The sequence below is a fragment of the Apis dorsata genome, unplaced genomic scaffold (genome assembly GCF_000469605.1).
Source record: "Apis dorsata unplaced genomic scaffold, Apis dorsata 1.3 scaffold_571, whole genome shotgun sequence".
In the NCBI taxonomy this organism is placed as follows: Eukaryota; Metazoa; Arthropoda; class Insecta; order Hymenoptera; family Apidae; genus Apis; species Apis dorsata.
Window position 1 is genome coordinate 45,945 of NW_006263781.1, and position 13,836 is coordinate 59,780.

Consider the following 13,836-nt stretch of genomic DNA (forward strand, 5'->3'; position numbering starts at 1 on the left):
ATGGTCAAACGAGGAGGAGGAAGATGTCGCGCGATTTTTATCGAGCTTGCCGAGATTCTCCTTACCCTTCGTTCGTAGGATGTATTGAGCGTATTGAATTCTGGTGTGGGAACGCCGTATGCATGGAACGTGTAACAGAGAGGAGGGAAGAGTGTAACGTTGCCACGCGACAGGAATTGGGATTTTTTGGGAGGAATCTTCGTGGCTGAGTATCGTTCGATAATTCAATTCGTGGAAATCGACTCGAATCTTTTAAACCACCTCTTGATTATGCTGCCCGATTTTCTGATACCCAGATAAAGATTTATAAGCGAAGATATTGAAATATTTTGGAAGATCGTTTTATAAACGTGTAAATTAATTTTTGAAGTGATATGCTTTAAAACTTTAAAATTAAGAAGGATTTCTTAATTTTTCCAGATATTTAGAATAAAATCCAGATATTTTAACAATTTTCATTCACTGTTTAAGTCACGAATAATAAAAGAAAATTGTTATTTTGTTCATTGCATTTTAAAGTTACTAGTGCTAAAAATCTTGATACAAAAGGGATTAATCAAATCACTGTTTACCCCAATAATAGCCCAACAACAATAAACAAAATTTCACACATACACAGTCATTCAAACGCTTGCGAGAAAACGGAAAACGAGATCTCCTCTCGCAGGAAGGATATCCCAGCGATCTGGGTCGGCTTAAACTCGTTATAAATCAAAACTGTTCCCAAGGCGGGCCTATTCTTCGCCGGCGCGATGGCACAATGGCCGACCGCCGCTCACAATCGTCCACGAAACGGAACGAAACGAAACGCGCCCGTTCAACCGATTTGTTTGTTCGACCGCTTCGTCGATCGAACGAAATCCGCTTAATGCGATCGTGGAGTGTTTCGTGCTCCAGAGAAAGAGAGAGAGAGAGAGAGAGAGGTGTAACGCTTAGGTGAAGGGGTCGTTCGAAGAGGGTTGAGAGAGAGAGAGAGAGAGAGAGGGATGGGAAAGTTAAATGGAGAGGGGAGGAAGAGAAAGGAAAGGAAAAGAGGTATTGGTCGCACACGACACGAGCTTACTTTTAGTTTCTGCGCGCACCACCACCACTCGAAACCACCCCTGGGGTATTAATTTCATTTCGTCAAACACCGGTAATACTACGGAACCCTCGCTTTTTGTTTACTCTTATTCTCCAACCACTCTGATTCGTTTACATTTAAGTTTTTAAGATGATGCGGGACGATGCTCGTAATAGGGAAATAGTGGTTTATTTGTTTTGGGCTGGTTGGGAATTAGATTAAAGTTTGGGACGATGATTAATTAGGATTTTGTTACGTTTCATTTAATTATAATTTTTTTTCAGTTTTTGATTCAACTTTTGTTCAAGAGTTTTTTGAGAATCCTCATAGGAAAATAATATTTTATTTTTTTGTTTGTTAATTGTTGTTATAAAATTAATTAGAATGAATTTTTTCTTCTTTAAAACGTGTATTTAATTATACAATTATATGTGCACAAATATTTCTAATATTCGTTATTCTAATGTTCGTTATTAATTATTAAAAAAATTATTAAAATCTTTTTCGTACAACTATTCGTCAACAATTACTACAATTATATTCGATACAGTAGAATACCTCTGTTATTCAAACATTTATTCCCTATATTCTAGTATCTATATGTTTCTAATTATTTTGTATGTAATAGTGAAAAATACTATAGGACTACAATTTTCAATTTTTTCACATGAGAGACGAATAATAAGATAATAAAATATTTTATTAAACATTTAATTGAAATATATCGGAAAATTATAAAATTTCTCACGCAAATAATTCTACGATTCAATTCTCCAAAAATTATTTTACAATCCTCTTGATAGAAGATAGAAAAAATGATAGAGGTGCCATTAAAAATTGCAAGAAACGTATCTTATCATTTTTCACCATTTACGATACAAAATCAACACAATCGAACGATTTATACGACAAAAAAGAATGACAATTAAAATATACACATATAATTACTAATTCGAATACTGGAAGTCTCACTGCAATTCAAAAGTATAATTTAAAAATCACAATCATTCGTTTTTCTTATTTTTCTCAACGCTATCCCCTCTAGGAACCTTTTCACGATCGTTCGACTCCCAACACTTGTCAAAATCGTTTCTAACGTCGATCAACAAACTCTGCCTGCACAATTTCGAGATCGTGCTCATATTCTCCTCCTGAGCATCTTTGCTGCGTATCAATCTCGTAAACTTTAATTTATTGACAATTTTCGCGAGCGATCCCAACGGCTGAGGCTGCTTCGAGATCGATCTTGGAAGAGACTCGCATCCTCGGCTGGTTTCGGTCAAACGCACGAACGTGTCCGGATCCACGTTTATCATTCCAGCACTGGCAGATTTAACACGATCGGGTCGAGAACCGTTCGACAGTTCGTTGTAATCGTTCAAAAAATGTTCCATCCTCTTCTCTTTCGTTGCCATCTCCTGTTCCTGCCCTTCCTTTTCATTCGACGCGTCTAATAACGAATTTGGGGCACAATTTGCATTACTCTGCTTGCCGCTTCTCTCTTGATTTTCCGAGATCTGCTCGTAGAAATGGACGAACGTTCTTGGAGAATCCTCGCGTTTGACGGATGGAGGCTCCAACACGGAATGGCAAAGCGGGCCACCTCGACGAGACAAGAAATCCTCTTTCGCTCGTCGCACTCTCAACGAGTGTGATTCGACCAGGGACGATTCTTCGGAGATCGTGTTGGTTCTGCCGTCTCTTCTGGCCACTGCATTCGACAGAATCGTCAGTTTGTGGATAAGATCCGAAGATTGTGGGTCGAATCTCGAAGAAGACGAGGAGGAAGAAGAGGAAGAGGAGGAGGAGGAGGGGGAGGAAGAAGAAGAATTTTTTTTCGTTTTCTCTTCAGTTTTTAAGCTGGGCAAGCTGACTCTAAAGGAAGCTCGATTTTCTCGTTCACCTGCAATCTCTGTTTGCACCGAGACACTCCCTCTCTCCTTCTTCTTCTCGTTCGTAGAATTTTTAAATTCGATCGACGAGTCTCTGTCTCGCCTCGTTTGGAATATGTTATCGCCGATGGACGATTTCCTCGAGCTCTCCACAGACTTGCACCGTTTGAAGTTTTCTTTCTGTTTAACTGGGGCCCGTTCCTCTTCGATTTTCGCTTCCTTCGTGTCACGATCCTTCGAGGATGGGCGAAGGGGCCACGGTAACGAAAGAGACATCCTCAAGAGGGCGTCTTGTCGGTTTACTTTAGGCGATCCAGACCTCGACTTGCTTTTGCTCTTCGTAGGAAACACGCGATCATCCTCGCTACTATTGTTCTCCTTTTTACCAGACGAGTGATCTTCCGAACGTCGGAACGGAGAGAATATTATACGTTTCGTCCTGATGAAAACGTTTCTGGTCGGTGAATTGGAGATTTGCTTTTTAGCACTTGTTTCTCGATTGATTGGAACGTCACGATCGTTGCTCGATCGATATTCATCCGTTGAACCTTTGATTGGTGCTCGCTCTATCGGCGATCTCGAGACGTTTGCTTTCTCCACGCAGCCCGTCGCCGTGGGTACGACTATTTTGTTCAGAGTTTCTTCGTTGATCACGATTCTCTCGAAGCAACGTTGGTCGCGAGATGGCGCTACCGTATATGCAGTTGTTTGAATAGTTGGCTCACGATGACGTTCGAACGAGGAGGGACTCGATAACAAGGAAGACGAAGCAGTTTCGGTGTTACGATATTCTTGCCATTTCTTTCTTTCGACGGATTGTGAACTTCTTGTTGTTTCTTTGAAACGATCGTTTTCTTTTTCGTAGGTTGGATAATTGGTGCACGGTTTGGACGAGTCATAACGATTCGTGTCTAATTTTATTTTGGATAAATCTCGATGAACGCTGTCGAGTAATTCATTTCTGATTACGGTATAAGTTTCTTCAGCTTTTTTGGAATTTTTTTGATCTTGATTGGTGTAGAAACGATCTACGTCACGCGTTGCAAACTTGGTTTGCTCTAGAAATAATAAGAATATTTGAAAATTTTTTAATTTTCAAATGAAGAATTTTATTTGAATTTTAATGGAAAAATCTGAACGATTTTTCATGGATATATTAAAACGTTAAAGATTTAGAAGTTTACAATTAAACTATAGAACAATATTGGATATGAGAAAAGTTTTTATGAATATTTTTTATTATTTTTACGTTTTTAATTATCGTTTAATTTTTATATATTTTGTAATAATAAAATGTCATAATAAAAACGAGCCTTGTTTAATTTCAAATATAAAATTCACTGTAACTTCGTGATTTGAATATAAATATAACTCTTTTATAATGTAACTTTTACAAATTGTAACACAACATAATATAATATTATGCAACAGTATGCAATAAATGTTTTTTTAAAGATTTAATGTATTTTATTTATTGATGAAAAATTAATTAATTTTGAAATATTGAAAAAATTGACAAGGATCGTCTTCGATATAAATCCTAAACAAATTTTGATATTTAAATAATTTAATTTAAATAATAACAACATACCTAATTTACAATTAATCGATGTTTTTAATAAATTTTTAGCCGTTTCATCGTTATAATTTTCCATTGATTGCAAATTCGTAAAAGAACTGGTCACGATTATTTCTTCATATTCGTTGTTGGATTTCGAAGTTTCGATAAGATTTTTTTCATCATTGATGTTCTCATCCTTTTCTATCTGTTCATAATCATATTCTTGTTCCTTCTCAATCGATAACTCCTGATTGTATCGACAGGTCGCTACTTTTGATTGTGCTATGATAAAACTTATTTCTAAAGATATTTTTCTTTCGAAAAATTTAAATTTAAATATTATAATAATTTTTCGACAAATTATAATTATATTTTTGATCATTTAAAATTTAATAGAAAATTTTCTAAAATTAAATTTATATATATATCAATATATCAATCAAAGATTTCAAGATTTCATTTATTGATATAACTTTATTTTCGTTCGTTTCTACAAAAAGGAATTTTTTACTCGATTTTCGTGACCAATCTTAAAATCTTACAGAAATCTATTGTTGAACTTACCATCAGATTCCTTCAGGTTTCTTTCAAGTCCATCTTCCCTTTCAGATAATGTTACAGGAACATCTTCTCTAGAAACAGAAAAAGCTTATATTAAAATGTATAATTAATTCTTTAAAACACATTTTTTTTTATTTCATATTGCACAGTTATCTATTAAAATAAATTATGTATCATGATCTTGAAAATCTCTAAAATCTTGATTTCAATAATTATCTTATTTGTTGTAATTATTTTAAAAAATACTACAAGAATATTTAACGTTTTATTTTAATAAATGTTATAAGACGAAAAATGACTTTACCTCTCGAAATTAACCTGATTCTGCTCTTTTCCCTCGTTTACAACGTTAAATTCCGTATCCACATCGGTCGAATAAATCGAGCTGTTCGATTTCACTGAATCTTTATCCAATTCTCGATCCGAATTATCAACGTTCTCCTTCACATCAAACGTTTCCCTCTTGCTCCACGAGCTTGCAGAGGACCAATGCTCCGAATCCACGTTACTCGAAGAATTTCTCTCGTTGTCCCAAGATTTCGCCATTTCGGATTGTTCCAGGCTCAAACTGTCTTCGCTCGAGACACTTTTCCTTTGATTCCACTTTTTCGACTCCCACCGTTTCGAATCCGAATTTTCCTCTATGTCTATCAAGAATACCGGTGATGGTTCGTGACTGGAGGTAACAGTTCCCAATGGTACCGCGATACTCGTCGTTTCGCTCGCTGCAACCGAGTACACGGGTGTTTGGTGTGGTTGCACCCTTTCCAGGGGGCTCGCAGTTTCTTCGATCACGTCTTCGATGTCGACGATCATTGCTTCCGGTTCCGAATCGTCCATTATGTCTTCGACTATGTCCTCTGGTCTCTGAGGATCGACTAGAAATGAAATTTGAAAAATAAGATTTTTAATATTAGATACATGTTTAAATATTTTTGAATTAATAGAATCAATGCGAAAATAAATAGTTTTAATGTTAAATATGATTGTAGAAAATTTTATAAGCATTTTTTGGAAAGTTTCTCTGAAATAAAAGTGACTATTGTAATAAAATTGGAGAACACTTGTTTGAGACATAGAATCTAATTAAATTATAAATTAAAAAGAAAAGATAATTAATAAACATATAAAAACATTAAGACACTAAATGTTTTTTAGTTCTAATTACTAACATTATATGTTTTAAATGTAGCTTTTTAAATACTTATAATAATCGTTATAATTCGTATAATATTATTAGAATTAGAACAAATAATACTTACTTGATTCTTGTAAATCATTTATGCGATCAGTATCTTTTAACCTGTTCGTGAGATGATCCAATGATTGTAGACTGTTCGAACGGCGTATGAAAAGTTCATTTCGATCATTTTGTTCGACCACATTGCCAACAGATTTCGACCTCTTCAAAGAGCAGACTTTGAACGATATCGGTTCGTCGCTTCCAATTTCTGAATAATTTACCATTTAAATTACGTGAAATGTTTTTTATTCGATGATTAAATAAATTTAGAATCTTACTTGTTATCGGTGAATTATCGGTCGATGTTTCCATAGTTGTCTGTCTTAAGAATGGTATGTAAGAAGGTCCTAAAAGGCGGAAAGTCGAAGATGTCGGTGATATTCCACGATATTGCTCCCAGTCGTACAATTTTCTTGTGAATTCTCGCGAAATACCTTCGAACCGGTAAGATCCAACAGATGTTCGAACGAAAACTTCGTTGGTGTCATTTAAATTTTGTGTTCCATCGGCATACGATCTTAAATAAAATGTGATTATATTAGATTTTCTTAATATTTGGAATTATTGGTAATTTATAAATAACTTTTCATTTAACTTTCATTTGTACATTTTAATATTGATTTATTCCATTAAAGATTTCTTATTTAAAATTTTTTTCATTTATATATTCAAATTTTTTAATATTGTGGATTCTCATGCAAAGAAATTCCATGAATTTATTAATATTTTTTCTCTTTTTCCAAGAAATTTTCTATCCCTAGTTTTTTTAATACTTCTATCTATGATATTTAATATAAATTTAAATATAATATATATTTAGAGTTTTATACTAGAATATGTATATGTTGTTAGATTTCTTATTTTAATCTTATAAATTACTAATATAAATTACTAATATAAAAAATTTATTTATAAAAATCTGTTATTTTATTTAATATAATTTTTATATAAATACTTTTTCAATATCTTTTTTAATTTAATATTTGTCTTTTATCATATTTCAATATTCTTTAATTTAAGTATATTTTATATTGACTTTCTTTTTACATTATATTTTTTTTAAATTTGATTAATTTTTATTTTAAATGTTTATTATATTTCAGTCTTTGTAATTTGAATAATTTTAATATTAAATTAATTGTAATAATCTATTCCTATTAAATTTTTAATTAGCATGTTTTTGTATGATTTTATAGAAATTAATAATTAAAATACATTATATTGTATTTTAATTTTCGCGCGACTAAAGTGAATAAGTTCTCTATTGCTCCGGCCAATCAAAAAACTTCTAAGGCCAACGGCTAAACAAATCATATGTATAGCGTCAGTTTGCTGTCAAGATCGTAGGAAAAATGTACGTCGACATAAAGATATATAAGTGTTCTATGTGAAATTTAATATTATTGTATAATTTTTAGATTATTCTGTGTGTAGTGCTATTGTTTAATTAAAATGTATGTGTTTAATCATTCATTAAGTATTATTATATCAATATTGACTTAACTTTTGAACTTTTTTGTTATTCTTCATTGTTCGTGCATTTAATAGTTAAAATTACCGGTAATTCGTATTATAAATATTTGAAATCGGATTTGAATTTAATTATTATTAATTTATTTTAATATTATTTTAATTTTATACATTTGTTTTTATAATTATGACTTTTATGTGTATAGATTATCATTTAATTATTGGAATGGCTTCGAAAGTGCAATAGGTTATGCACATGTAATGACTTTCATCCAAATATGGTAAGATTTGATTTATTTCAACAAAAGACATACAATAATTACTATAATAATAATACTATAATATATTATAATAATAAAATATACTATAATAAGTTTCTTTTGTCTTCATTTGTTTTCATTTGTATAAAAGTAAAATTCAATATTTTTTTCTTAAATGCATGTATCGCTACGTTGAACTCGAATTATTTGTTTTGATTTTACGTTCAGATTGTCAAGATTGATTTTTTTATAATTTAATTTTGGAAATTGACAATATATTTTTGTATTTGTTTTGATATTATGTTTAAGATAGAAAATATTTTTTCAAATATAGCTTTTTCAGAAAAATGACCGTTGACGTCGATATGTATCATTCTCGATATTTTTATCGATATATCGAGCAAATCGTTGATGAATCGCGGTGCAGAATATCGTTTTATTAAAAATCATGGCGTTTAATTGCTTTATTTCAGGTGCGTAATTAATTTATAGCATAATACTTATTTCTATAATTATTATTTTACTTTTTGTATAATATTATTTAATTAATACACTTTATTCAATAATTTATTAAATATTATTATAATTTGTAATTTTTTAAGAAATAATTTACTTTTTTTTCTTGATTAATTTATTTATCATTAAAGTTACTTGTACGTTGCGTTATAAGCTTCAAAACTTGGATTTCAGTTTAATTATTACCTTGTTTTAATATAACTAGTTCTAATTTTATATATTTTAAAGATATATACTTATTTTAAAAATTTTAGAAGCTGAATGGCAGTTGATTGATGGAACTATTAAAATAAAAATTTCAATATGGATGCATAATGAACATTTTTACATGTTCATTCTTCAATAGACGTGATGACTAATCTAATGGTAACTTATTATGGTAATATTTAATTACCTTAATAAGAAATAAGAAGATATTATTATTTATCTTTGTTAAATAATTCATAATATATTAATTACATTACTAGCATAAAAGGCATTAAATAAATTACATTCTTATTTCAAAAATATTAAATTATTTTTTTTTTGTCTTTTTATTTCATCTTCTTATATAATTTTATTTTCAGAGAAATCTTGTAACCGCGTGCAATGCGGTCAATAGAGTCAGTGTTTACTTTGTAATAATATTTTCAGTACTTTTTAGAATATAGCTATTCTACTTCAATTTAATTATAATAGTCACTCGCGAAATTAGAATCAGTGTTTGTTCGATTATAATTCAAATAATAGTCTTTTATTTTTTTTTTTTTTTTTAAATATTCGTCTTCGGTATATTAGAATCAGTGCTTCGAAAGATGATTATTCATCATTAAAAAAGGTAATTATCTTTATATATTTCCCATCAATTTAAAGTTCATTTTCATTTTTTTTCACTTTAATTTTTTAAGCAATCATTATATATATCATTTTACATTATAATATTTCATTTTTTATTATAGTTTTCACTTTCTTCTTGACAACGACTTCATGATTATATATTGGTTACATGCTTACGACATTTATGGCGATTCTCATCTACGGTGAGTCGCATGCATTTTGATTCCTCCGGTCATTCAATCATGTCATAGGATGAAAGTTCCGAATTGACACGGATGACTGGTTGTATACGTAGAATTTTGCATGAGCACAGTGACTGCGGGTATTTATTATACCCGTGAGTAATAACATTTCCTTTTTCTGTGTTTTATTTATTAGTTTAGGCTAGGTCTTCTTGTATACCGCGTTTTTAAATATTAGTAACTTTTCAAATTAATTATCTCAAATTAATTTATTGAAATCTATTAGAGTATATTTATTTGAAATATTTGTAAATAGTAATTATCTAAATATATGAATATTTGTGATATTATTATATGAACATTTTTATTCTTATCTTTTTCTTTATAAATAATATTCTAAACATGTTTGATTTTCAAGATAGTAAAGATAATAATTGTATTCCTCTCGTTTAAAAATATGAAATATTATGTATAAGAAGACACTTCGCGACAGGCAGATTTTAAAATCAAAGTTACAAATTATGAATAATTCTTTCATATTTTCGAAAATGTGCTTTGATAGAAAAGTCGCCTGAGACTATTTTCATTAATATTTAACTTTTTTAAATACCAACCAACTTCATTCATTTTTTAACATATATATTCTCTTTTAATTAATTAATTAATAATTCTTATTTATAAAATTTCAACAATACATTACATTGATAAAAATTAAGATATAAAATAGACTCAATAAAATTTACAATATTAATCAAATGATACAAAATCAAAGTTCATTAGCTCGATTAGATATAGAATATTTATCTAATATATCTTTTTAGCTCAGGATTTTCAGATTTAACCCTTTCCATGCCATTTGCCAGGATCTCACTCACGTGCCCAGGTGCTACTTGAGCGAGAGAAAGGCGATAGACATGATGACCCTAGTTCATAACAATTTCTTCAAGCGATTGACGATGTGTTAGTGTATCGTGCACGATGTACTTTCCACATTATGTGTGTTTGGTTAGGCTGTGGAATTGCGTCGTTTTATCAATAATATTAATTATTAATCCTATTATTTAATTATAATAAAATAATATTATTCACGCTATTTAAATAATATGTATTTGAAACATGTATATTTTTTTGAACACGAATACTTTACAATTAAAATCAACATATACACAAAACTTTATTTACGCAATGGTCACTAGCCATCGTCAGTCGATTTCAGGAAAACACGGTACGTACAATTAGAGTATGCGTGTAGTGTGCCAAGCTCGGGTGTCGGAGGCGTCCCGGGACGCTTTCCCTAGTGTAGGCTTTTGCGCCCGAGTATTATGAGTGAAAATCGTTGAATGAGTGTGTTGGTGTGTCTGTTTTGCCATTTCTTTTAAATATAGAGTTAGGTAGGATAGGTAGTATACTTCTGGTATGGCTGTTAACTATAAGTAGGTAGGACCGGGTAGATTGTCACAGTCTCTGAGATCGGATAGATGCGTTTTTGCAATTAGGGAATCTCGAATCTAGATTTAAGTTTCAGCGGGCATTGCGCCCGAAGAAAGAAGACCGAAGAGGCCCGACAAACTGTCGCGAAGAGGGTTGCAACGAATGGCTTCTCATCTTTTGGATTCTTTTTAAGTCCAAAGAATGGGAAGTCATTGTTACTACTTTGTCACTGTGCTCGTTTTAATAATATGTAGTAATTGTTGTTGTGTTGTCTGGCTAATGCATGCTAGCTCATCATCCAATTATCATGGTATCAAACTATGGTAATTATCAATTATTTTTCATTTTCATAATAAAAATATAAAAAGGTAAGTATCCATGTTGGTTTCTTTTTTAATATATGTTTGCAATAAATCATTGTTTTACTAAAGGGAGAATTAATTTGAATATAAATAAATTTTCGTGCAGAAAGAAGATAAGATAATAATTTCCAGTGAGAGCTATTTTTGGAAATTATTACTATTTAATATATAATCATATTTGTATATATTTGTATATATCTTCTAATATAAGTGGTACAATTATATATTTTATAAAAAATAATAGATAGATAAGAAATTCACAATTAAGGTGAAATTCATTAAAGATAAATTTCTCATATTACTTACTATTTATTTTCATGAAGTAGTAATAACAGATATAGTAAGAATAAACCATCAGCGCCATTTCTTGAGTACTAAAAACATTTCTTTAAATACCAATTAAGTTTTAAAAGTACTCCAGAGATGACGCTGATCCTCAATTTTTAGTCTACCTTATCTTGCTTTGAAAAGATATCTCATATTTAAAGTAGTGCTGGCAATCATTTCTTGTTCTCCTATTTTTCTATTATTTGCTTTTCTTGTTTATGCTAGTTTCATTTAATTTTTAATCTATCTTTAACAATCACACAATAAGAATACATGCATCTTACCTTGCATCCCCATCGAAGCACTCGTCCAATTGTTGAACATCACTGTCTCGTCGTTCCTTACTCGTATTATTGTTGAAAAGCGACAGTAATCTTTCCAAAGCGAGAAACTCGCTTTCGTCGATTCCAGTCGCAATCCCAAATTGATGTGATTTGGTACGTGTTTGACTTTTCGCATCGCAATTACTCTCGTTCGTTCTTTTCCAAGATTCCATTTTTCTCGGATAATCCTCACAAACTTGCGTTCTCCCATCGTTCACGGTCTCTCCGCTTTCACCACCAGCGAAACTGAAGATTTCTTTATTTCTGAATTCGGTTTTCAAAGGAGATCTCCAAAGTTGCCAATCCGTTAAACGACGCCGATTCAGCCTCTGCTGCAGCACAAACGGGGCACTTCCTCTTCGTATTTTTTTGGCGCGTTTCCAGTCTTGCAATTTCTTCCTGAACTCGGGTGCTAATCTTTCTTCCGACAGCAAGCTTTCTCGAGGACTCGGTAAATTCGAGGAGGTTTCTTTCGTGGAAACGCGGGGTGGAAAATTTTTTAAACGCTCCCACTCGATCAACTTTTGATGGAATTCGGTTCCCAGTTTCTCTCTGAGGGCGCGGTAATCTTGTCTCGTGTCTTGCGACGGTGTGTTGGAAGGTGTCGTTTTCTCCATATTTTCCACGCTGTCGTAATTGCTGCTTATCGAAGTTTCGAAACCTGATGAATGAGAAACGAAATTATTGCTTTTTTCAATAATAAGAATTAAACAGTGATTTAATCTAGAATATTCAAGTAATGTCATGTTACTTAAAATATATTTAAAAATTTGAGGATATGCATACACGTAGTACATAATATATTACATATATGTTTAAAGCATTAATTTATTATATTTTTTTTATAGTTTTTTCATTAGTATCTACAAAAATTAATTGGTTGAAAAAAATTGTTCTACATCACCCAAAAACATATTTATTATTTTAGTATATGGAACATTCTTATTAGGATATTCTTCTATAGCTGTGACATATTCAGAATTTTTAAGTACTTAACATTTTTATTCATACAATAAAACTAATAGGAGAAAAAAAATATGTCTCATTATAAAAAGAGAAAATTAAAGAAATTTATAGAATAAAACTTTGTCGAAGTAAATTAATTCTAAATTTTGTTTACAGTAATATTTTATTCAAATATAAATACAATAAAAATTTTACTACAATATACATTAGAAGAATTCAAATTCTTTAAATTTAAAACCCTAAATAATTTTTTGAAAATAACTAGAAAATTTTTTATATATTTCAAACTTCATTGTGTATATATTTTCTTGAATACACGCGAACACCACGTTTTCTTTTGTCGCAAGAAAAATCGATTAGTTGCTGTATTCCTCATTCGTACCATGGCATGTCGAATTTGGCATGTTGGCCACAAAATTAATCGTTCCTATTACTCGAAGAATTCACACTAATATTTTTAAGTTTTTATTACGTGATAATCAATGCGGAAGGGAGGCGTGTAAAAATCTGAAAAATGTTAAAAAAGAAAAAGTAACGTTCAAATGTAAAGAATACGGGGAAAAACTTGCTAAATGCCCAAAACGAGTAAAAGAATGTAAAGATTCGCCACAATCTCCATCGAAAGTAACGAACACTTTCATTCATCCATTATTTTTTTCAATCGTTTTTATGCCATTGTTATCCAAAATTGTCAATATAAAAATTTAAGTTTCATTTTTTCATTCATATTTTTATCACTACGTTCGTATTAAAATTTTTATCTCATTAATATTTTGTTGGTAATAAAAATTCCAAATTTGAAATAGAATCGATAATAAATATGTCAAATATACAACGATTTGATTGAATTTTTTTTTTTTTTT

General features: G+C 30.8%; 1 protein-coding gene, 1 long non-coding RNA gene and 1 pseudogene across 3 annotated transcripts in view; 2 read left to right on the forward strand and 1 right to left on the reverse strand.

The window, feature by feature from the left end:
- The window catches only part of LOC116186296, a 26,526-nt gene that overhangs the window by 11,218 nt on the left and 1,472 nt on the right, over window positions 1-13,836 (forward strand). Inside the window, exon 2 of the long non-coding RNA XR_004151259.1 lies at window positions 906-923. This is a non-coding gene — a long non-coding RNA (uncharacterized LOC116186296). The remainder of the gene's footprint in view (window positions 1-905; window positions 924-13,836) is intronic.
- Window positions 1,803-13,836, reverse strand: part of LOC102675610 — a 16,950-nt gene continuing 4,916 nt past the window's right edge. Inside the window, exons 7-13 of one of the 2 annotated variants that reach the window (XM_031513054.1) lie at window positions 11,969-12,668; window positions 6,599-6,837; window positions 6,340-6,528; window positions 5,382-5,955; window positions 5,081-5,148; window positions 4,547-4,798; window positions 1,803-4,013 (exon numbers count right to left, since the gene is read on the reverse strand). In XM_031513054.1, coding sequence (XP_031368914.1) covers window positions 2,068-4,013; window positions 4,547-4,798; window positions 5,081-5,148; window positions 5,382-5,955; window positions 6,340-6,528; window positions 6,599-6,837; window positions 11,969-12,668 — 3,968 coding nt within the window. In that variant the 3' untranslated portion in view covers window positions 1,803-2,067. The remainder of the gene's footprint in view (window positions 4,014-4,546; window positions 4,799-5,080; window positions 5,149-5,381; window positions 5,956-6,339; window positions 6,529-6,598; window positions 6,838-11,968; window positions 12,669-13,836) is intronic. The other variant, XM_031513055.1, reaches the window with a different exon arrangement.
- LOC116186295 lies at window positions 7,965-9,409 on the forward strand (annotated as a pseudogene).